This window comes from Adiantum capillus-veneris, chromosome 23 (genome assembly GCF_014529385.1).
Source record: "Adiantum capillus-veneris isolate H3 chromosome 23, ASM1452938v2, whole genome shotgun sequence".
Taxonomy (NCBI): domain Eukaryota; kingdom Viridiplantae; phylum Streptophyta; class Polypodiopsida; order Polypodiales; family Pteridaceae; genus Adiantum; species Adiantum capillus-veneris.
Genome location: NC_140953.1, coordinates 138771718 through 138796744, shown reverse-complemented (window position 1 = coordinate 138796744; position 25027 = coordinate 138771718). Strand labels below are relative to the sequence as shown.

General features: G+C 42.9%; 1 protein-coding gene across 1 annotated transcript in view; it reads right to left on the bottom strand.

Annotated features, from left to right (window-relative positions):
- LOC147428694 (thioredoxin H-type-like) overlaps window positions 1–17381 on the bottom strand; it is a 78209-nt gene extending 60828 nt beyond the window's left edge. The window contains exons 1-2 of the mRNA XM_086497437.1: window positions 17229–17381; window positions 16638–16737 (exon numbers count right to left, since the gene is read on the bottom strand). Of these exons, the coding sequence (XP_086353563.1) occupies window positions 16638–16721 (84 nt within the window). The 5' untranslated portion in view covers window positions 16722–16737; window positions 17229–17381. The remainder of the gene's footprint in view (window positions 1–16637; window positions 16738–17228) is intronic.
- Between the last annotated feature and the right edge of the window lie 7646 nt (window positions 17382–25027).

The window sequence follows — 25027 nt, the reverse complement described above, 5'->3', positions numbered from 1 at the left end:
GCTGCGTAACGCACATCGTTTTCTTCATCAAGTAGCCATCCCGTATGGAATATCCCGCTACTACTTCCCCATTTTGTATTCGAGTGAAAACATCGGAAAAATCCGGATCTGTGGCGCATTGATCAACCATGCCCTCGAAGCTTCTATAATGGAACGCAAAAATAGCCAAGACTAGCAACTTCCGAGACAAAGCATCTGCCACCAAGTTCTTCTGTCCCTGAACATGGACAATCTGGAAGTGAAAGTGTTGCTAAATTGGCTTTATCTGACGTTAAAATAATTCTAAATGAATTATTGGATTTATAAGTGAGAGGGTTTTCTCGCTTGGAACACCATGAAAAATAATTATAAATGAAATATTAAAATTTTAAGAGGGGGTTTTTCTCACTACAGACATCCAAGTATAAAGCGTCATTCAGAGTAATGACAGGAGCAATGTGAAAAGGAATATCTGTAAGGCCCGGGAACAGGTACTGCTGATGCGTCACATCAGATGGGTGACAGGGAGCACCCGGAAGAAGTATCTGAAACCGGCCCGTGGGGTGGTAGGCTTTGGCTTTCACCCGTAATTCTTTACTTTAGACACACACACAGAGAGCACTTTGCAAAGAGAACCTGCGACGGCAGTTAACACTTGAATACACACACGACTCGGAAGCTAGAATGCTCCGAGCAAACGCCGACAACCTGTAGGTCCCAAAATTGGCGCCCATTTCGGTATTTCTTTATTCTTTGAGAGGGAAAATTACAAAGTAAGGTCACACTAGATACTACCTGATTTGGCCAAATTTTGGCAGCATAACAACCCCAAAACTTGCGCGAAACCAATTCCCCTGTTGGAGCCCACTTCCACTAGCATAAACCCCCTGATTCCTGCCCAAAAACAGTAAATTCAGCACGCTGTATTTACTGGTTTTGCCCTGTTTTCAGCCCCAAACAGTCCCCTAATTGTCCTCTGCCAGTGGGGCACTATTCCCAATGGTTCTGGCGTCCGTATGGCTGAAAAACAGTCAATTTACAGCGCATACACAGCGCTGAAAACGCACCTGTACGGTGAGGTTATGACCCTCACCGGTGCCTGCTTTGGAGTAGCAATTAGCTACCCCTGTTCCTGCTCAAGGAGGCTCTTGCCTCAACACAAAAGCATGAAACCACACAGCTGTACATCAGTCAAATGAAGAGCCCTCTTGTGGGGCATCACATAACTGCACGTAGGGGAGAGAGAGAGTAGTGTGTAGTGTGCAGGGCATCACTCCTAGCACCACACTGTACATGAGAGGGAAAGAAAGCACTCCATTTCTCTTAACCTATGACAGGTTCTAAATGAAGCATCCCCCCAGCATAAATCGAGCGCCCCCTCTGCTGCTCTTGACCTGTAATGCATCTGTGAACAAATAGATGCAAAAAGGGGAAGATTTCCATGGTTGTCAAAACCTGCGTATCGCTAAGAACGCAGCAAAACAGCCCTATAAACACGCATCTGATGCCTTCCAATGCTGAAAATGAGCTCCTTGGTCCAAGGTAAAGTCATGGGATGCTCAAAAATGGAGAGAAATGGCTGAAAATTAGTGTAATCAGCCTCCAAAACTGCTCTAGAAAGTCAGTTACGGGTTCTGTTCTCCCAGACTTGGTAAATTGACCAAAAAGTGCCACTTGGCACTCATACATGCAATTTTCCCGCATTGGGCTTTCTGCTTAAAAATCTCTCAACTGGTGCATCAGTTGACTTTGCAGCAGAACAATAGAATGTTCCCCTTTTCATTCCGGAGGTAATGACGCGAACAAATTTCATGGCTCAAAATAGCAGTTCCCTAATTTTTAGGAGATGCTGGGCTCCCACTGGTCATCTGGCCATCTATCCTCATTGGAACCGCATCCAAAAGTGCAATGTGGCCCAACTGTTGGATACTTTCTGTTGGTGATGCCACCTTGACTTTATGCCTTTATTGAGTTCACTTCCTAGTATCCACCAACTTGCTAAGTGCAACAGGGGGACCTACATGACCTTGACTGAGCCTAGACATCCTCTTACTATACGAATTCCAGTGCCGACCCACTTCCCGTCTGCGGGTGAAACTACCGTTCACATTGGCCATACAATGTCCGATCATTTGCAACTTCAAAAAGAGGGTCTCAAAAATTAAACAAAAATCATTGGAAAGAAACCAACGACTAAGGTTAGTAGTTGCCACGTCCTCGTAACAGTATCCCACCATCCGGGAACGGACATCTCTAATACGTCATAGGATGGGTGACAGAGCACATCGCGAAGGAGATTGTAAAGTCAGTTCGGTAGCAAAGGACTAGGTGATGGGTATTCCTAATGCATCACAAGGTGGGTGACGGGTGCATCGGAAAGGGGATATCCATAGTCGAGAGGAAATTCCGTACTGTGTTAGAATTGTGCACAAGGAAAAGCAAGCATTTGAATGAAGATGAATTCAAAGGAAACTTTGAGGAAAAAACGGATGCTTTCTGAGAAAGCGGGTTGCTTTTCGAGAAAGCGGATGCTTTCCCGCGAGCAATTCTATGTCTGCATTGCAACTCTGCATGTGATTGCATCCAAGACCGCCTGGGAAGTGCTGTGAAAGCATTGTTTTTAACTTATAAGGTTTTATTGAGTTTTTGTGAAAATTCATACCATATTTAAAATACGTTGGCCGCCCACTTAATAAGTGGGCAGCCATTTGATAAATAAGGCGATAAATAAGGCAACAGATCAGCGAGCGTTTTCTCTCTCTCTCTCTCTCTCTCTCTCTCTCTCTCTCTCTCTCTCTCTCTCTCTCTCTCTCTCTCTCTCTCTCTCTGGGGCAAAAGTGCGCAAAAAAAACCCAACAAAAAAGAAAACGGCCGTGATCTCTACGCGGGCAGCCTGTGCTCTCCTATCTTTGCCGTGGCCAGGGAGCTATAAAAGCATCACGCCCTCTCCCAGAGGGAAGACCAATTTTCGCAAGGAGGAGATGCGGCTGCAGATTTCAGCCGCAAAGAATACGTTGCCGGTGATGCCCATGGCTGCCCCAAGTGTACCTGATGTGGCCAAGACCCAGTGCGCGAGTTCCCTCGCAAAGAAGTGCCTACGGAGCGTGTCTCCATCGCAAGAAGCTGCTGTTTTTCTCTGTTTTCAACCCATAAATGTCATAGACGGGGCTGATTTACGAGAAGGAACTCGAGAACACCCCTCTTTTTTTGTGTGTAGGATTGGAAGAGAGGATTTTCTATGTCGAGATCTCTTTCGGAGAATTGCTTTTCAAGAACCGAGTTGCGTTTCGAGCGTCGAGACTTTGAAGGTAACGATTTTCATGTTATGATCTCTAAGTATTTGTTTGCAGGTGTACTTCCTCTTAGTGAGGGTGTAGGAGCAAAGGAAGGCATAAGCCTCTACAGGAGAAAGCGCTCTGAGGAACTCGAGCCAGATCAGCCCATCGGTTTCATACCTGAGTTTAGGAAGTAGATCCACGGATCCGAGAGAGGTAGACTCTCGAGATATTATCCGGGAGTTGAGATTTCCAAGGAAAGGACTTCACATCTGGGAAAGCAGAGTTGTTCTGCAAGAAGAGGACTCTGGGAACAGAGTCGGAAAAGAGTTGCAAGGATGCCATGCCCTGAGTCTGGAAGGTGAGATCCAGAGGCAAGAACCTTGGTTCTCGAGGATTTGGAATAAGGAACGGAAGTTCCTTGGAATAGGGTTTTGTCCTAGGAATAGGAAGCCAAGGCTTCGGGAACCATCTTGTCTTATTCTAGAACGAACGGTAATACGTTCGGTTCAAGTGCTTGTATAGACTTCTCCTCAATAATAAAGATACTATTACGGGACGGACCAACCCATCTTCCGTTCCCAAGTACTGTGTCAATCTTCTCTCTCTCTCTCTCTCTCTCTCTCTCTCTCTCTCTCTCTCTCTCTCTCTCTCTCTCTCTCTCTCTCTCTCTCTCTCTATATATATATATATATATATATATATATATATATATATATATATATATATATATATATATTTCTCTCTATATCCTCTGACTTCAATAATAAATGATAAATCCTATTTATCAGAGTATATTTCATATTGCTATGCACTCCCGTTTGTGATAGAAACTGTGACAAGATGTTAGCCCACCGCATCTGCTTTTCTGAAAGCAATAGCATGGATCACTGCCAAAAGCTGTGCTGACAATTCTGGCCTTGAAAACAATCGGCTTTCATAGGCAATCACATGTTCTTCTTGCATTAAGACCGCTCCCACACTACGACCACAAGCATCACAATATACTTCAAATGACTTTTGCAAATCCGGCAAAGTCAATACTGATCCAATAGTCAATTTCTCTTTCAGTGTCTGAAAGGCAGTCACCTCTCTGGGTCCCCACAAGAAAGGGACTCCTTTCTGTGTCAGAATGTGCAAAGGGGAAGCTACCTCTGCAAACTTTCGAATGAACCGCCGATAGTAAGAACACAAGCCCAAGAAGCTTCTAACTTCATGAACATTCTTCAAATCGGGCCAATCACGTTTAGTCTCAATCTTGGCCGGGTCCATCTGTACTCCTGCTATTGAGACTATGTGTCCCGAAAAGTGTATCTCCGACAAGAAAAATTCACTCTTTTTGGGACACCACTGTAACAAACTTGGACACCCCAAATCTAGATTCTACTGCAGCACAGCAAAGATTCACTTTAAAACAGTTCACAAAAGACGACACAGCCTGGTGTAGTGCCGTGCCAAGAGGTATTGGCCCCAACGACTGGCGCCCCTTTCAGTATTTCTTTTTTATATTAATCTGTGTGCAAAGTACAAGGGAGTCTACGGGAATTCACACTCAAACTCTACGTCCAAATGCTCTGAGTAATGAGGCCCAAAAGACTTATTTATTGTTACAAGGGTTGCCCCTAAAGCAGAGCCCCAAATGTTTAAACTCAAAAGCAACTATTCCCAAAAGCTTTGCTCGAAATCTGCCAGGCAAAAGCAACCAACACAAATTACAAGCATCCGTACACTGCCACATCCGCATGTCAGCTAGAAAGTGCCGACAATGATCTATACTGTCTGAAAATTCTATCCATTATTCGGTTGAAGGTCGCTGGAGCATTGGTAAGGCCAAAAGGCATCACCAAAAATTCATACAAACCAAAGCTCGTCCGAAAGGATGTCTTGTAGACATCTCCCGACGCTTTTCAAATCAATCCTGCTAAAACAAGAGGATCCGTGAAGTCGGTCAAGAATATCATCGATCCTTGGAATCAGAATCTGTTCTTGATGATGATTTTATTGAGAGCTCTGTAATCAATGCACATTCTCCAAGATCCATCTTTCTTTTAAAACCAACAACATCGAAGAGCAGTAGGGTTAAGTACTCGGCTGGATAAGACCCTTTTCCAGGAGGAATTTCACTTGGTTCATAATCTTCATTCTGGGCTCGGCTAACACGGTAAGGTGGCCGGTTCGGTGGTGTGCTTCCACGTATCAAATCAATGGTATGATCCTCACGTCGAGATAGAGGCAACTCACCTGGCAGGCCCTCAGAGAAACAATCGGCATGAGTGTGGAGAAAATCTTGGCGTTCTCTATCAAGTTCAAGCATGTTCGTTTTGTTTTCATCATTTAACTCTTTCAAGTAGATCGAGTAAACAAAGAGACTGGATTTCATTAATTTGGAAATGGCCGTAGCCGATACAATAGGGACAGACTCGCCCTTCAGTTTTACATCAAGTACAATTTTTCGGCCCTTTTCGTTCGTCAAAGTTGCTTTCTTTGCCCGATAATCGACCACGGCGTTGTTCTTATGGTACCAAGGGACTCCTAAGAGGACGTCACAACCTTCCAAGGGCTTTATGTAAAAGTCCTTGTGCCCCAAATACCCCTGACAATGCAACCGAAGTTTGCCAATGTGACAGGTGTAATGGCTATGTCTCGTACGGGTGCCGCTAGAACTGCCTCTGGTGGTGGTCCCATCCTACCCAGTGTAATCTCGAACCGCGCTGCCAATTCAGGTGAAATGAAGTTGGCCTTGGCTCCTCCATCGAAGAAAATCACGGCTTCTTGATCTTTCACTTTGCCCCAAGCTTGGCAAAGTTCTGTACTTTCAAAGACGACACGCGACATAGAGTGGCGAAATTCCACCCCAGAGAGTATTGGCCCCAAACCTTGACGCCCCTTTCGGTATTGCATCAACACAGTACAAGCCGGTACTTGAGACTCTGCATCTTCTCTGGGAAGCATGCCAGAGAATGAGCCCTTAGCACACATTTAAAGGCCCCTGGCCTATGAAAAGCAGTTTACATGAAAAGCCTTCAAACTCAAAAGCTTCTAGTCCAAAAGCAATACCAAAAAGCTACCAGCGTAAATCAGGAAATTCCGTACAACAGTCTGCGCAAAACACAAAAATCCGTACAATCTACCACGTCATCGTGTCAGTGCAATTTCCGGAATTTCCATACAGCTGCCACGTCATCAATTGCTACGCAATTCTCTGTGTGTGTGGGTCCTGCTTTATTTTAATCCTTTATGTCACTTGGGACCCCATCGGACGGGGTCCCCATAAGTTGGTAAGACTTCTTCTTCTGTTACTTATTCTTCTTAGGGTTTAGGCCCCTTGGCCGGTATCTGTAAGTTGGCTCCTTTCTTCGGGGCTTTGACACGTCAACAGTTTGTGACACATTGACTCTAAGTACCGACGCACTAGATGACACGAATCCAACACTTGTACAAAGACGACAGTCACATCACATGACATGACAGTCAGATCACATCAAATAAAAAATCATTCCAAATCTCAGACCATGACCGCTATCAACGTATTTAGTAATCGCATCTAGATCCATCCCGGACCTCATTGATGTCGGATTAACTAATCCCATATTGCGATCATGTCTATAGAGATTTTCGACGAGCACTGTCGTGTGCGAGTAACCATTTCGGAGGATTCCCATTTCGAAGTACTTCTCTCAAAAGTCATCCAGCAGAATACTATCAACACATCAATATCCCTAATGTCCAAAAGGAAATTAGTGACTTTATTCCATTCAGGTAATACATGACAAAGGAGCGGAGTAACTCCTCTCTTGAGGAGCCCCGCCCGCTAATCTGTGGGAACTCTTGGAATAGCCACAGCTAGACCAAAAGCGTCGAGGTAAAGTTCCAAATCTGAACTATATCTACTAGGTCCTCCTCCATCCAGTTCGCATTTAATGCAAGATGGTTTTTAACTAAGAACCATCGTTCACTTCACCTTTCTCTTTCCCGTCTTGGAAAGCCAGTATCTATTCCTGAACGAGTATCTTCTCGCTCTTTTCCAATTTAGGTTCATCCGGGAACTATCACCGCTCCAAAGCCATCATCATCATCTCCATAATCGTGTTATATGCTCACAAATAATAAGATCTTCTATACAATATTGGTTTCATCCAAAAATTCAAAATCTTATTACAAAAAAGTCTTATTTCATAAATTCATACACCAAAATAATGCTAAATCATCCATAATGTTCCAATCTAAAATCTGTTCTCGAGCGAGTATTTCCTCGTCCCGCTGTATTTCCATCCTATCAGTCATCCTCATTCTTGTGCCTTGTTGGGGCACCGTGTAGCGATATGTTCTTGTTCTCCACATTCAAAACACTTTCCTGCTATGAAATATTCATCTTTCTAGTCTTCTGTCAATCGAGATCATGTATTGTCTTCTGTCAATCGAGATCGTGTATCTTTCTGTCATCGTTTCTATTCTCACTTGTCAAAGGTTCATCTAGTGGGAAGTTACCCGACTGCATAGCAAATCCCCGCTTAGCATGTCCCATCAATTGTTGAATGGACACTGTCTTCATCTCTAAGACAGTAATCTCGAATTTTTTTGGGAAGTCCACAACAAAACCTCTCAATCGGCTGAGGCCGGAAGGAAAGTATCCCAAAATCTTACACAATAAGTATCCTTTCCAATATGTGGTTCATCTTCTGGTCAAGAGTTCTGTCTAGCTCTTTCTGCGAATAAGGCTTCCGCTTTTCTGCACTCGTCTATCCTTTCAACTTTCCTTCCATCCTTAGAGAAAAATCAATGGCCTCATGCTATCTCGAGTGAATTTCATCAATCGGGAAAGAAAGAATGCAATTGGCTCGCACAAAAAGAGCATGAAGCGATTTCTAACGAGTTCCGAAAGATACTTCTCAAGGTACCTTCACTTATGAAAGTCTCCAAAGAAAAGAAGATGTGTAAGTTTGAAACACTTCAGAAAAGCATGAAGCTATACCCTCGAAACACCTTTTAGATTATGGTGCAATCTACCCTCCTTGTTGGGAATTTGCATTCAAAAGGAACTTCTCACAAACAAGAGTTTAGTATCTTTCATGCAAAGCAAAAGACTCTCTCTGCTAGAGGGAGCTAAGAGAAGGTTGCTCAAATTACAAGAAAGACACTCCTCCTACCTTAACTTCAATCCCTGACGTACAAGCTAGCACCAAGAATCAGAAAGGTAAATGACAGCTCTTAAAGAAGTGGGCAACTTGAATGGGCAAAGTGTCCTGCTTTGTTTGATCCAAGCTCCTTGCTCCAGGCTCGACAGACACCTTTATTTTGCTGGACTGATCAAAATCTCTTGGTCTCATTCCAAAGAGGTTAAAAATTCTCCAATCAACTCAAGCTCAGCCCGTGAGGGGTTGACCACGAACTCTCCTCCTGTTCAAGGTCATTTGAATTTGAAGATCGGCAAGTACTCTTGATCGAGATACTTTCCTAATTGCTCTGATCCAAGAATGTGACATTATTTTGAGAAGGCCCTGACATTACAAAATTCATCCTATCCCAACCTACGTAAGCACGAAATTGTCCTCCTATTTCAAAGAGCACCAGAATGATGTAGATGCTAGTGGAAGTGATTGGCCCATACCCATGGTCATAAAGAGAAATAAAGAAGTGTCTTTTTGCTTACTTGCTTCTTGTCAAAGAGAGGGAGAAATGAGGAATGAAAATGTCCTGTCGAATTTAGATAAAGATCGCCAATTTTTCTTAACCACTACCGGATTTCTTTGCTGACACTCTCCCCGATGAATTACCTCTTGAAAGACCAAAAGATCATCGTATCGATCTAATTCTAGGCAACTCACCTCAAATCAACCACCTTATAGAGTTATTTACTACAATAGGAAGAAATTCTTAAAGAAGTAAATGAACCCATGCGTAAATATAAATCCAAATTACTTAAAAGTCCTTATAAAAATCGTATATGAAGCAATTTATCTCAAAAATCTTTGTAAAGTTTGCATGAGGCAAGTTTTTAAGACATTGTAATATTTTAATAATAAGCGAATTAACTTAAGAAGAATCTTTTGAACTCATTAATCTTTAAATGGAAAATTTTATATCTTGTTTAGTAGCTAGAAATTTTTTGCTCTATAATATTATTATTAAGGTTCTTATTGTCATAGACGGATCTTTTAAGCCTCTCTCAAAGAAAATTAAAATGCCGTCTTGGTAAAGAGGACGTAAAACTAGCCCCCCGAACATAATTAATCCTTCCCCAGTATTGAGATTCAGGCCAACTGGCCGGACATCCCACTTACTACTAACCCATCTACTAACTTAACCATATATACACTTATTCTTTAATACAATAGAATAAGGAGCTGCAATAGGATAACGTTGTTGTGTGTTCCACCCAAAGCAGGTCTCTCTCTCTCTCTGTGCTCTCGCACTTGCACTCACACACGCTTCCCGCGGCACCTTCAACTGGTAACAGAGCAGGGTTTGTACTTGCCGTTTTCGCACGTGCACTTTCAAAAGTGCAAACAGGTTTCCGATTTCAGCATCGGCAAATTCAGCATTTCGAGAGCGTTTCCACCGGGCGTCCTAAGGTGTCTTGTGATTTTACCCCTCTTTCGAAGCTGTTCGTGCAGCCGAAAGCTTCATCCGAGCTACGCTTCAGGAGTTATATTTTTCAACTCCACTTTTGCTACAGCTACAGGTACAGGTACAGGACACAGGTGCAGGTTGTTCAGAGACTATTTTGGGATGGTATATCACTAGGTTGGTAATGGGACACTTTTATGTCTTAGGACACTTTTATGTCCTGTTAAGTGACCATTTTCCTTGAATTATGTCAAGAGTTTCAAAATGGATTTTGAGGTGCTATCTGTCTAGAAAGTTGTCTCATGAGTTGAAAAAAACTCGACATTTTTTTGGCATATCAATTCCATCTTTAACCTTGTCCTTGCACAACATTTCACAACCTAAACTGTGTGAAAAAACGGGTCTTGTTTTTGGCTTTTTTCAACTTTTTGCAACTATACCACTCTAGAATTCATGTTTGTGAGGTCTATAATGCTATAGAACTATCTTTAGTAGTCCTCAACATGTCCTGATGCTTCTAAGGAGAAATAAATGTTAAAGTTGTAAGTTATGACCAAATTACAAAAATTGTCAAATCCTGTTTTTTAGCCAATTTTAGCTCTTCTATGATTTTTTTGGTGGCTTTCATGATATCCAAATGCAGTTTTGATTTTCTATGTTGCATATTGTAACATAAATCTAATATTCCTTGAGTTTTGGGGCACTTAATACCCTATTTTGCATAGTAGACAACAATGGTTTATTTTTTCAATTACAGAACAAAACGAAACATTCTAGTATATCAATTATAGCTTTTTCAATATTGTTAGTTTCTTGTGACAACTACATGCATTTTGTAGGTAGTAACCATATCTAGTCATAAGGATCAAATTTGGCTAGATATTGAATAGTTTCTATGGAATTCTACAACTCATAATGTTGAACCCAGTTTTCTCATGTTTGCTGTATTTAGCACTTCATCTTTGTCCCCAAGATTCCCCTTGGTAAGAGATATATTATTCTTTTGACATGCTCCATGGCTCCTTATGAACCTAAAGGACAATAGGGAACTAAGAAAACATGCATATATTATTTGTATTGAGCGTGGCTATAGAAACTTTGATGATAGGTTTGCCGAATGGTAAAAATTCAACTTTTTTGTACCTATTTCTTTTGGCAAAACAAAAAATAGTGAGTGAGAAGCAATCATATGTTCTGATCATCAACCCATTGAAGTTAACTAGGGAATTTAGCTCAAGTCCTACAAAAATCCCTAATCTTATTTTTATGCAACAAAACGTAAGAAATGACTGTTTTGATGAAAACGTACTGGTCCATCAACTTTGGAGGCTTGGTGTGACCAAAACATGAGAAATTTTACAAGTTTCTTATTTTTTCCATGTGTAGTAGGCCTTGAACTATAACCTCATGAAAGGATTTTACAAAATGAGTGGATCTACTATGGTTTTGGAGGTTTTTTTCAAAACCCTGAAAGGACACTTTTATGTCCTGTTAGGTTACCAACCTAGTGCTATAGGCATTTTATGGCTATTATGTGCTATTGAGACAGTGTTTATGGGCTGATTAGGAGCACTTTTCGGTAACGACATTGTCTCGGGTTTTTCAGGCATCCATCTTCTCCCAGGTTCTTGATACATACAAGATATCCAGGTTTCTTACAGGTTGCAGTGATTAGTATCAGCACACATTTCAGTGGGAGTATTTAATGCGGATATGCATTGTTTTGTCACTTTTGATAGTGCTTGAGCTCTTTTGAGAACGGTTTTACTCCCCCCAGGGATTTGCTTACAGCTTGCACATTTTGTCTGGCACCTATTTGAGCGCGTATACTGCACCTTGCAGTATCGTTGACAATGGATGTACGTTGAGTTGCGGAAACTGCCATATATACCTTTTGTGGAGCAGATTTTGCTTCTTTCTAGCAGTCCAGACCGTTTCTGAGACTCGATTCGGATGCCCTTTCTGAGATTGGCTCGTTTCTTATCTACATAACCTTTTGTGAGGGTCGATAGCGTGAGGTTTTTTTGAGCTGGAGGATTCTCGAATGTTGAGTCCCTTTCGGTGATACAGGTTGTTGGAGTACCCCTTTTTTCGTGGCCTCGCCATAGGACATGTATGGAGAGGACTAGGTGCATTTAACGCCGTGTTGGCAATCTTGGTCAGCTTTTGACTTTTTATGCACAGTTAGTGGTTGATGCGTCTGTCTTATGCTTTGAGAGCATTACTTTTGATGCGTTACTGATCTCTTGTGACAGTTTTGGATTGAGATTCTATCAATTTTTCTAGGAAACTATGCCGAAATTACCAGTGTTTATCGCCATATTATCTTTAGTCTGCAACCATGTCATTTAGTGGTGAAAAGGATATTTACAATATCCGGAAATTTGATGGGACGAATTTTGCTATCTGGAAAGAGCAGATTCAAGGTGTTCTTATACAAAAAGGCCAACTAGATCCTATCATGGAGCGCCCAGAGGGCGAGTATACATATGTTGAGTGGGAGAAACTTGATGCTAAGGCCAAATCTACCCTCCGTTTACATTTGGCTGAATCTGTGTACTTTACTATAGTTGGAGAAAGGACTGCTAGAGATGTATGGGATAAGTTGTGTTCCAGTTATGAAAACAAAAGTGCCACTAATAAGGTTTTCTTGATGAAGAAGTTGTTTGACCTTCGTATGAAGGAAGGGGGCACTATTTCTACTCACATTAATGAGTTCAATATCATTTTCACTTAGTTGACCACTCAGGGTTTGGTCTTCGATGAGGAAATCAAATGTATCTTCTTGCTATGCAGTTTACCCTCATCTTGGGATACGTTCTGTGCTGCGATTAGCAACTCAAGACCTGGTACCGGTCTAGTGTACAATGACGTCCTTGGGAGTCTGTTTACCGAGGAGATTCGCAAGAAATCTCTCGAAGGCAAGAAGGATGGTGATGCGTATGTTGCTAGTGATAGATAGAGGGGCCGCACTCAAAGACATGCCAAAAGCAAGGAACGTGGGGGCTCACGCAGTTAGTCTCGGGATTCTATGCGTAATGTCGAGTGCTATCACTGCCATAAAAAAGGGCATGTGAAGAAGGATTGCAGGAAATAGCAACAAAGCAAGAAGGATAAACAATCCGGTGAAACTTCTAAGTCTGATGATTCAAACAAGGACAAAGCAAAGTTAGAGGAGATCAATGTGCTAGAGTCTTCAAATGCTTCTATTGTAGAGACTCTTCCAGCGGTTGTTATGCCACTTACCTCTGACGTATTGGTCTTCACAGCAGATCTACCTGTCGAGGCTCTTGTTACAAAAGATGCGCAGTATGCACAGAATTGGATAGTAGATTCTGGTGCAAGTTTCCATGTGACACCACATAGAGAGTGATTCTCTACTTATTCTCCTCTTGTGGCAAAGTGAGACTTGGTGATGCTTATGAACTAGACATTGAGGGTGTCGGAAACGTCAAATTGCATCTAAGGAATGGCACGCACTTTACTTTATGTAGTCAGACATGTGCCCACGTTGACTGAAAGCTTGATTTTTGTTGGTCAGCTTGATGATTTGGGCTACAACACCACATTTGGCAATGGTTCGTGGATAGTACGCAAAGGTAATCTTGTTGTACTCAGAGGTCAGAAGCATGGTACCTTGTATTCCATGCATGTGTCAGATGTTGGTCATGCTTACATATCTATAGCCGAGCTGCCGTCTACTGAGTTGTGGCATTGCCGGCTAGGTCATATTAGCCAAAAAGAAATGAGAACTCTGACTCGTTTTGGTTACTTACCTGTCTTGTCTTATGTTGACTTTCCTGTTTGTGAGTACTGTATCTATGGCAAACAGACTAGGTCCGTGCACTTACCATTGGGTCAAAAACGAGCTGAACCTCTAGATTTAGTACATAGTGATGTTTGTGGTCCTATGTCAACCAAATCTCTAGGGGGGGACCAGCTATTTTGTGACATTCATAGATGACTCTACTCGAAAAGTGTGGGCATATCCTTTGAAACATAAGGATCAAGTTCTTCCTGTGTTCCAGAAATTTTTTAGCACTCGTTGAGAATCAGTCTGGCAAGAAACTCAAGAGGTTACAGACTGACAACGGTGGAGAGTATGTCTCCAAGGAGTTTGACAATTTATGTGCTAAAAGGGGGATTAAAAGGCAGCTTACTGCACCATACACACCAGCTCAAAATGGAGTTGCTGAGCGCATGAATCGTACGATTCAAGAAAGAGTCCCAGCCATGCTTTCTAGAGCAAATCTCACACAAGGCTTTTGGGCAAATCTTACACAAGGCTTTTGGACATAAGCCGTCTTGACTGCAGTGCACATTATAAATCGTTCGCCTAGTACGCCATTGAATTATGAGATTCCAGAAGAGTTATGGTCTAACCATAAGTCCCACTATGACCATCAACGTGTTTTTGGTTGTGAGGTCTTGATTACATCATGTTGACCGTTTGCGGTGAGCCAAGCTGCAGCCATGATGATGGATGATGTGGTGAATTGGGAGCAGGCTATGCAATCTGAGTATAACTCGATTCTGGCTAATGACACTTGGGACTTGGTAGAACTGCCAAATGATGCTAAAGCTTTACCTTGCAAATGGGTTTACAAGAAAAAATTTACCTCAGGTGATCCAAATCCAAAGTACAAGGCTAGACTTGTAGCCAAAGGGTTCAAACAGCAAAAGGGAGTCGATTTTGATGAACTCTTCTCGCATGTGGTCAAGATGACAACGCTTCTCGGTCTTGTAGCGATTGAGGACATGGAACTTGTCCAAATGGATGTGAAGACAATATTTCTTCACGGGGATCTCGATGAGGATGTTTACATGCATCACCCTGAAGGGTTTGTTCGAGAGAACACATCTCGTGAGGAGCTAGTATGTAAGCTCAAAAAGGCACTTTATGGCTTAAAGCAGGGTTCAAGGTAGTGGTATCATAAATTTGATGCATGTATGAGATCTCAAGGATATAAAAGGAGCGAAGCGGATCATTGCTTGTACACAAGAAAGCTAGATGATGGCTCGATGATCATTCTAGTTTTGTATGTTGATGACATGCTTATAGCTGGGAAATCCGTTGCGGAAATTGCCAACTTGAAGAAAACACTTAGCAGTAATTTTGCAATGAAAGATTTTGGGAGATGCTACACACTTTCTTGGCATGCGAATCAAAAGAGATTGCAAACAGCGTATTCTTGAGTTATCTCAGAAAACATACATTGAGAAAGTTTTGCAACATTTCAATATGCAGGGAGGAAAAGCATTGAGTACCCCAATGCAGGCATTCTTGAAACTCAAGAAGGAAGATGCACCCAAATCTGATGCTGAGCGAGCTGAAATGGCTAAGGTACCATATTCTTCGGCAGTGGACAATCTCATGTATGCTATGGTGGTCACAAGACCAGACATTGCTTTTGCAGTGAGAGTGGTGAGCCGATATATGGCAAATCCTGGCAATAAGCATTGGGAAGCAGTGAAGCACATTCTTAGGTACCTCAAAGGTACGGTCGGCAGGTGTTTACGCTTCGAGAACAGAGATGCATCCATCGTGGTTATGCGGATGCAGACTATGCGAGTTGTGTCGACAATAGGAGATCGACGTATGGCTATGTCTTCATATTTGCTGGAGCAACAATATCTTGGAGATCATATCTTCAAGATTGTATGTCGTCTTCCACTACGGAAGCAGAGTATGTTGCATTGTCGGATACAAGTAAAGAGGCTGTATGGTTAATTCGCTTGGCGAGAAATCTTGGCATTGATGAGACTCCAGTGATATATTATGATAGTCAGAGTGCTCTTGTATTAGCAAGGAATCCCGTGTTTCACTCCAAACCGAAACACATTGAAGTCAGGTATCATCTCGTGAGAGATTTCTTGGCCAAAAAGCTCATTGATTTGGTCAAGGTACACACTGACGACAACCCAACAAAGGCTTTGACGAAAGGCTTAGCTTTGGAGTGGTTTACACATTGCAGTGAGATGATGGGTATAGATTGAAGCCACTAAATTACTTCATGGTTGTACATACCAAGTCACTTGGGCTACGTTAGCCTTCAAGTGGGAGTTTGTTGGGATTAAGACCAACTGGCCGGACATCCGACTTACTACTAACCCATCTACTAACTTTACCATATATATACTTATTCTTTAATACGATAGAATAAGGAGCTGCAACAAGATAACGTTGTTGTGCGCTCCACCCAAAGCAAGTCTCTCTCTCTCTCTACTCTTGCACTTGCACTCGCACACGCTTCCCGCGGCACCTTCACCCAAAACTTGTCAAATTGACATCATAGTACCATTCACACTCATTCAAAAAACTCACAAAAATGTTGAACCCCTTTCATAAATTCCACATTCAAAAGCACGTTTCAACCTGATTTAAAACTTGGGTGCACACAAAAATCAATTAACCAACAAACCTCATCATCTGAATGTGTGTCCAGAGATTCCTCTTTGCTTCAAGGATTTGAATATATATTCAAATCATACTTTCATACTCGCCTCTGATTTGAATATGAGGAAAAAATAGATTCTATGTCACATTGTAAGGAATGTATGCCTTTTGCCATTTGAACTTGTTTCTGTTTGAAGCGTTATGGATAAAGATCACCTATACTATAATCCTAGTTATGGATAATTCCCTGGTTTGAGCAAAGCCCCTCTCTATAGGGGCAAGTTAAGATTGCTTGCTTTTAAACAGACTATAGTTGATAACTCGGAACAAGGCTGCTCCCTCTTCAACCTTGCCATTACATAAATAAGCCATGCTTGAAGAAAACATGATCAAAATCACAAAAAAAGGAAGCTACATACCACTTTTTTTGCATCATGTGCCTCCGCAAGCTTGGCATCCCACTCATGCTGGGCTTTGATGACATGAACATTGCCGTGTGCCATATTTTTTCAATGAAATCTACACATGCACAAGACACCGTGCAATAAATAGAGATCAATTTTCCCAAATCACAATCATTTTACCATCGCACATTCAGCTCACAAAATTGTCAAAGTTTAGAATGAACCGAAATGATAATGTAGCTTCAAAACTCTAATTTTTTCATCACCTAAACACTACGTATGAATTGCATAAGCTAACAAATTCCCCTTCAAACAGAGAAAACAGCAAAGTTACTCTTCACAGAAAGAGAAGCACATAAGAGAAAATAGGTCTGTGTTATACTGCGTGAATGTTGAAAAAAAAAATGTGAAACATAACTTGACCCTTAATCAGAAAAGAAACGCGATTGGGAGAAAACCCTAATCTACAGAGGGCAAGTTCTCAACACCAGTTTATAAGCGGCAAGGGATTTTGATAAAATGAGAGCGACTGTTGAAAAGAAGTCCGTAAAAGATCACCTGAAGAAGAAGAACACGGCCATAGGTATAAGACAATGAAGACCTCACCTGACGATGGTCCGAAACGTAGAGAATTCGAGTGCAGCTCTTTCGATTTGTAATGGCTACAGATGCTTGCTATATAGCCTACGAATTGTGCAGTGTACACTTAACTTGGTCACCTTTCTGTCCGTTTGTAAACATGTGTTTTGTCATGCCCTATGCCAAGCCGGCTTCCACGTGGCAATGGGGAAGCCACGTACAGAAAACGAGTGGTGAGCTAGCAACACAATATCTTGCTTGCCCTGCCACTCTGTCATCGGCGGCACTGGCCGTGAGGAGGCTCATCCACCGACGATGCTAAGATGGGTCGTGTGAGCGAAGGTAACCTCATAAACATCACCCCTACCATGCCATTTGCTCAAGTGTATTATTGATCGCATCACATTAAAACCAGGATTGTTGGCTAAAAGCAAACCAAATGAGAGAGTGAGCGAAAGAGAGAAGGTATTTTTCCAACATTCGGAGTGACTCATAAAAAGACTCGTTGGCATAGATAAGAAGAGGAGAAGGTGAAGAGGAATGACTATTGTGTGGAAACCCTTTTGATACATAGCCCCTTCTTGTGTCACACCCTAACATGGGAATCCCCCTATCTAGATGCCTTACCTTGGCATAGCTAGTTCTAAATCCACTCCAAAAGATTGAGCCATCAAGAAGAATTGTGATGTAAATGTGGTCCAAATTGAATGAAGTTGATCCCAAGTGAGAAATCTTGTGGAGTGAAAAGTTAGAGAGTAATTAAAACACACACAAGATCAATGAAAATCAAGTTATGCAAATCTGAACAAGGATATGCTTAATGAGGAGCTCTTAAAGAGCACTACCTCCACACTCGCACCCCCCCCCCCCCGAAAAAAGAAGAAGTGACTTGCAATGCATCAAAGAACCATATGCAAATGTCAATCTTAGATCAAAGTGCAAGGCATACTCCGATATCCCTCTCCAAGTCAAGGTCAGAGAAGTCTAAGGTCAAATCTACAACCCGATGCAAATCAAAGAACCATATGTCCAAATTTCATTCTTGTTATAAAATCTAAAATCTAATGAACCCAAATGATTTTCTCATATTAAACGGATCATCAATGTGGGAAAATAAACGGGAACAAGGGTTAAGATATAGACATGTGCTTAAAGATCTATCTCAACACGGGGCCAATGGTAAAGGGGCCCAAATGAGAGATGGTCTATCAAAGAGCAAGGCTAACCAATGGAGCATAAGACCTTAGGGTTAGCTTCATTGAAGACCTCCAATCGTTAGTGTAAAAGTCTTTTGACCTTAGGTAAGCTAGGGTTGAGCCTGAGGTGGGAGCCCGGTCCAAGCTTGAGGTACTTGAGGTGGGAACCCGGCCCAAGCTTAAGGTGCTTGAGGTGTTTGATAACTGAGGTGCTTGAGATGCTTGAGGTGCTTGATGATTGAGATGCTTGAGGTGCTTGACATGCTAGGGATGTAGTTGAGGTGAGAACCCAGCCCAAGCTTAAAGTGCTTAAGGGCCAAGCTTGTAGTGGGATCTGGGCCTAAGCTTGAGAGGCTTGAGGTGTCAAAAGTCAAAGATCCAATCCCTACAAGGAGGGGGCAAGCCCTACATGAGGGGGATGAGAGAGAACACCCACACACTCACACAAGGCATACTTGGTACAAAGAAAGCATAAGGGACACTTGTCAAGTTCGTCCTCATGGTGTTTCTGAAGCCTATTGGTTGGCCACCCAAGGGGTCCAATGATAATTTAGGAGGTTTAATTAATTATCTTTGCATTATCAAGTCCTCTCTCTCAAAGGGGAAAGGGGGACACTTGTCCCAAGGCTACCCTTGTTGCTTGTAATGCCTCCTGCTTGTGATTGGCTAGGCCTGGAGGGGTCCAATGAGCTTCAAGCATGAGCTACAAGCGGGGGTCGACCAAAGCAAGCCAGGGGGTTGCTTGAGGGGTATACTCTCCCACACACACTTACACACACTCTCGTAAAGCATTGTGCAAAGTGCAAGAGCTCCCTCTCCTTCTCCAAGCAAGTAGAGGTTGAGAGCCTACACCAACACTCTTGGCTATGGAGTGCAAATCCAACCAAGAGCCATGCTTCAATGCTTAAGCTTGCTATCTTCTCCATCTTCATTACTATGCTATTATGTATGCTAGCAAGAAGAGTTATGATAAGTGAGGAACTAATTCTTTCTCCTATTAAATGTTTCTTCTTCCTCTTCCCTACCCTCATTCCCTGCTAGCTCTCTCCACCTTCGAAGGTGTTTGAGGTCTTGGGACTGAGGCTTGGGATAGTTAAAGCTTTCTTCAAAGTTTATGTTGTGCTTGTGATGCACGAAGCTTTCCATCTTCATTGCATCACCTAGGTCACAAGGAACAAAAAAATTGTATTGTAACAAGTCTCTCTTAATGGGAGAAATCATAATACAAATGCCTATTGGAGGGGGGACCGGCTCCATATAAATCCGGTCCTCAACTGTTGTCATGTTCTCTAAATTCTCTCTCTTGCAAAAGTATTGTTATGCCAAGTTAATTAATTGATATGTTTATGTTGTTATCTTCAACTATGTTCATCCGATATGCTTACAAAGACAAGTTAATAGGCCAATTCCATTACATTGGTATCAGAGCATTTGGTTTCTCTTTTCTTGCTTAAGAAGAGAGGTCCTTAAGTAGCCTATAAATGGTTGATGTTGTTAATTATATTAGGGTAAGTGGGGGATCTATTATCGGTTTTGTTGAGCCCACTATGTGGGCTATCGGGAGCTTTGGACTTAATAATGGAGTCTTTTTAGACTTGCCTACGGTTGTACCATTATTGAGCCGTAAGAAGTCCGAAAGGACCTAGCCCTCGGTAACTGTGCTATGTTAGACCTACTCCACTACTCTCTATAATTAACCACATCGAGTCGTGGGTGTAGATACTTTTAGAGACAATTTTCAAAGGCTAAGAGGAGTGGCAACTAAGGTTTTGAATTACTAAAGCATACACTAAGTACATAAATTCTGCTAACATGGCTGACAAAAATCAAGAGAGTAGAATGAACATTGATAGCTTTAATTTTGCACATGAAGGTGCTAATGATGATGCCCCCATGTTTGTGAATTATCTCGTTACTAGGTTGCAGCAAGCTATGGGCAACCCTACTTTGCAAGCCGAAGTTACTCAACAACTTCGTGCTTATGGGATTTCCCTTCCTCTCCAAGAGGAGAGAGAGCTTAGGAGGCCTCTTGAAGAGACCCCCACAAGAAGACTCTCTCCCATACTAGAGGAGGAATCCAAAGAGCAAGAAAGAAATGAGACTTTAAATTCCTCTGAAGATGTACCTCCACGAAGACGGCGGTCTAGACGATTGCCCACTCCTCCCAAGAGGAAAAGATTAACACACAATCCTTCTCCTCGTCATTCCGAAAGGGAAGAGAGGAAACAAAGGAAGAAAAGGGCTACACCCTCTTCTCCTTCTTCTTCACCTTCCTCCTCTTCCGAAGAAAGCTATGGCTATTCTCCTAAAAAATACAAGAGGGGAGGACATCGCAAATCATACCCTGCATGGCGAAGGTCACAAAAGCTAAAGAAGTTCAAGGAGGGAGGAAAGAGTATCTCTTTCTCATCTATGATGGCACCTTTGGTGCTACCGACAAAGTGTTGGTCTTCATCCAGCAATTTGATGCGGCCTTTGGAGACAAGGGCTTCACAGAGTCCTCCAAGCTACACCATGTAGCTATGCGCTTCCAAAAATCAACTCATCATTGGTGGGCTAGCCTTCGTGGCAACAGTGAAGCCCCAAAGACATGGAAAATTCTACGAGTTTCCATCATGAAGCAATTCCTTGCAAGCAATGCAAAGGACAAAGTGCTTAGTGAATGGTGCAGCTTAAAGCTTCTCTCTCATGAGTCTATCCACAAGTATGTAGACAAGTTTTGGGATTTACATCTCAAGGCTACTGTCTTTCAAAAGATAGACTTTGCCGAGCAAAGGCAGCAATTCTCTGCGGGATTACCTGAAGAGATGGTTGAATACTGTTGGAATTAGGATTACAGAGAAACGCATGCAGCTTGGAGAAGATGAAGGAAGCTCAAGGCACACAACTGAGAGTATGTTGTTTAGTGTGCAATGGAAAGATGGATAGCCCTAGAGTGATGGCCGTATATACAATGCACGGGGGAAAAAACCTCCTAAAGAGGGACAAAATGCCTCGACGGTCCTAGTGTGTTCACACACATCACTACCACCATTATATGGTAACAAATCCCCTATGGAGTGATGCGGTGAATGAGAGCTGGCACATGAGTAAATGGAAGTGCCATGCCCTGAAGACAATATCAATCCACAAAGGAGAGTAAGCCCAAAGCTTTGCGGAAAGCTTCGAGCTTCTCACGAGACAATACCTTTGTGAAAAGATCTGCAAGGTTGTCCTGTGTTGGCACATAAGCCAAGATGATCTCTCCTACTGAGAGCCTCTCCCTGACATAGTGGTAATGCACCTCAATGTGCTTTGTGCAAGCATGAAAAACTAGGTTCCTCACAACTGCCAATGCGCTCTGACTGTCAATGTAGATAGTGTTGGCAGTGTCATGTCCAACACCCAAATCAGCCATAAGGCGTCTGAGCCATAGACACTCAACCGTAGTTGTGAAGACTGCCCTGTACTCAACCTCACAACTAGAAGTGGCTACAGTAGGTTGCTTCTTGCTCAACCATGATATTCATGAATTGCCAAGCATGAAACAAAAACCACTTGTGGACACTCGTGTGTCAAAACAACCAGCCCAATCTGAATCCAAAAAAGCATGTAAGTCTTGCGGCGATGATCCCCCCTTGGGATAAAAGGGGGTGGTTATGGAGCGAGCTTTAGAGTGAGGCTTTTTTTTTTCCCACCACCTCTACCTCCCATTGCCACCCCTTACCACCCATGACCACCAACACCCTAGCCCACCACCGGTGGTTGGTGGTGTTAGCTCACTACCACCATCTGCCACTCCTCCTCCTACCACCACCGCCCATTGCCGCCAGTTCTCCTCCCACTCTTCCTTCCAGTGGGCTACTCAAGGACCTCTCTCTCTCTCTCTCTCTCTCTCTCTCTCTCTCTCTCTTGTCTCTCTCTCCCCCGTCCCCCCCACTCTCTCTCTCTCTCTCTCTCTCTCTCTCTCTCTCTCTCTCTCTCTCTCTCTCTCTCTCTCTCTCTCTACTGTCTCAGTCTCCCTCCCTCCCTCTCTCGCTTAGTTCCTCCTTTTCTATCTCTTTTCCTCTCCCCCATTAAGGGTCCCATTAAATCCTACTCTCTCTCTCTCTCTCTCTCTATTTTTCCGATTGTGTCTTTCTCTCTCACTTGTCTATCTCTACCCCCTCCCCCCACACACAAACTCTCTCTCTCTCTCTCTCTCTCTCTCTCTCTCTCTCTCTCTCTCTCTCTCTCTCTCACACACATTCCCTAATTCCATATCAAAAGACAACAATGATAGAATTCACTTTGTTGCAAACTCAAAACAATATCATCATTTGCACAACTCAAGGTAAATGTGATAGCCCAACAAATGCTAGATTATTACAATAGTCTTTTTGCACTCAGTAAAGTTTTGAGCTCGTTATCAGCCAGACTAGACTGATGAATGAACATGTTGTGGTTTATGTCCATTCCAAACACTCTCAAGTAGATATAATACAAGTGTTTGCAAGCCACATATGTCATTCCTTCCCCTAACCTCCTTTGGAAGTCTCTGCAAGTACAGCTAGGATTCCTAGCTATTGTGACTCAATATTTCTCATCACGTAACTTTGAGTTTGGTGTTTCTGCAATGAAGACTTCATGCTCACCGATCTTTACCATTTCCACTTGTTCGATGACCATTTCTAATCCTAGAGCACTGTCGATCCTTCTCGATGCCTCTTCAGAAACACCTGTCCTATACTTGCCCGTACGTCTTTGCCCTTGCACTTCCATAGTTTCTGTTGCGATATGAAACCCCGCTAGCTGCAAAGACTTTACTTCTAGTGCTGTTAAGTTCGTGCCCTTTGCCACTGGCCACTCAAGTGGAGGTCTTGGAGGCCGCATCACAATATATGGACATACATCCCACACATGTTTGACATCGTCACTACAAAACCATACCCATGTCTGATTGTTACGCCCCTCCCAGTTGCGTTTCCCCCAAAAACTTGGTGCCGCTGTTCCCTCTGCACATAAATTCACCTTTTTCTTGCACTTTTCTCCTTTGATTTTTCCTTGGCAAGTGAACTTAGACCCCTGTTTGCACCTGCGGATTGCCCACATGGTTACTTGTGATGCATCTCCAAATGACAACTTTCGAGCCTTTCTTTGTCGAGCAACATTTTGAGTGACATACTCTGGCCTGTGTGAACTATTTGCCTCCTTGCCTATAACATTGCCGGATTACTTGCGTCGCCTTGTCATTGTAACCCTCTCTCCAAAAAACTCAAGCACCTTTGGAAGACCAGTGCCTCCAATTGCATCGTTCACAACACAGCTAGTCGGTGATGGAGTAGGTGTGTGAAATTGTTGTGAAGCTGCCTTGTCTCTCATCTTGCTTATGCTTGGTCCGCTTCCTATATACTTACCCTCTGTATATGCCGTTCTTTTGGATTGTTGAAGAAGAGTGTTCCCAATATCCAAAACTATTGCATCGTATAAAGAAATTTTAGGCTTGGGACCTTCACCTACTAGCGCTCGCTCCCTCTCTCTCTCTCTCTCTCTCTCTCTCTCTCTCTCTCTCTCTCTCTCTCTCTCTCTCTCTCGTTTTCGAAGTGCAACGCATGCCAGTTTTGCTGGGGAGAGTTTTGCTATGCGCAAGCCAGTTTGGCGGGGGAGAGCACAGGGAGGGCGAGTTGCCGTTGGTGGGCCATTGTCAATTTGGATGGTGCATGCATGGAATTAAAAGTAGGGTTCTTTATTAGAATAATGGGGAAGCAACTCAAGCCTGAGAATGCTTTGAAAACCTTTGCATAAGAATCAACACCTCTTTTATTTGCTAAACTATACACCTTCACAAACACTTGATAATGTAACAATCAAGTGATGAATTTGATAATAGAATAGAGTGCCTGGCTTAACGTGGGCTTCATGCAACAACAAAAAAAAGGAGCAATAGCGATATCCTATTGCTGCCTTTTTTTGGCTTTTTTAAAGACCAAAATAAAGGAAGCAATAGTGATATCGCTATCGCTCCTTTTTTTATTTTTGTACTTTGTGAGCCCTTCTCGCACGCCACAGTCGGCCATCACCTTCACACGCTGGTGAGCCGTCTCTTTCGACGAGGGCTCCACCATCATCTTCGACCATAGAGGTTGAAGGATTGTAGGCATCGGGATCGAGGTTGAGCAATGTGTAGAAGGAGCCAGGGTTTAGCGAGGCCGCAGACAGGAAGACGGCGGACTTGGAGTCTCACACGGGGCTGCGATGTGCTGCTGGATCGCCAGCGAGAGAATGAAATTTCCCCATGTGAGAGAGAGTACTTCTCTTCTTCGTCACCCTCCATCTCGCATTAACACGGGACTGCGCGCTAGTTTGGGCAATGGTGAGGAGAAGGCCATTGTTGACGAGCTGGCTGATGGGTGTGTGCGAGATTTTCCTTCGATCAGTGCTCCGTCGGCCATCACCTCCGCCATCACCTTCGCCCGGTGCTCAGCTCCGCCAAGTCCTTGCCTATTCAGAATAAGCAAAAATATTGCATGTTCCATTTACATTCTCCAACCCTCTGAAAAGGTTCCATTTACATCTCTACAGAGAAGCTGAATCCCAACTTGTAGACTAACTTCTTTCTGAACTGGCAGATACCGTTGGAAACATCCACCCCAAAATGAATGTACTTACTGC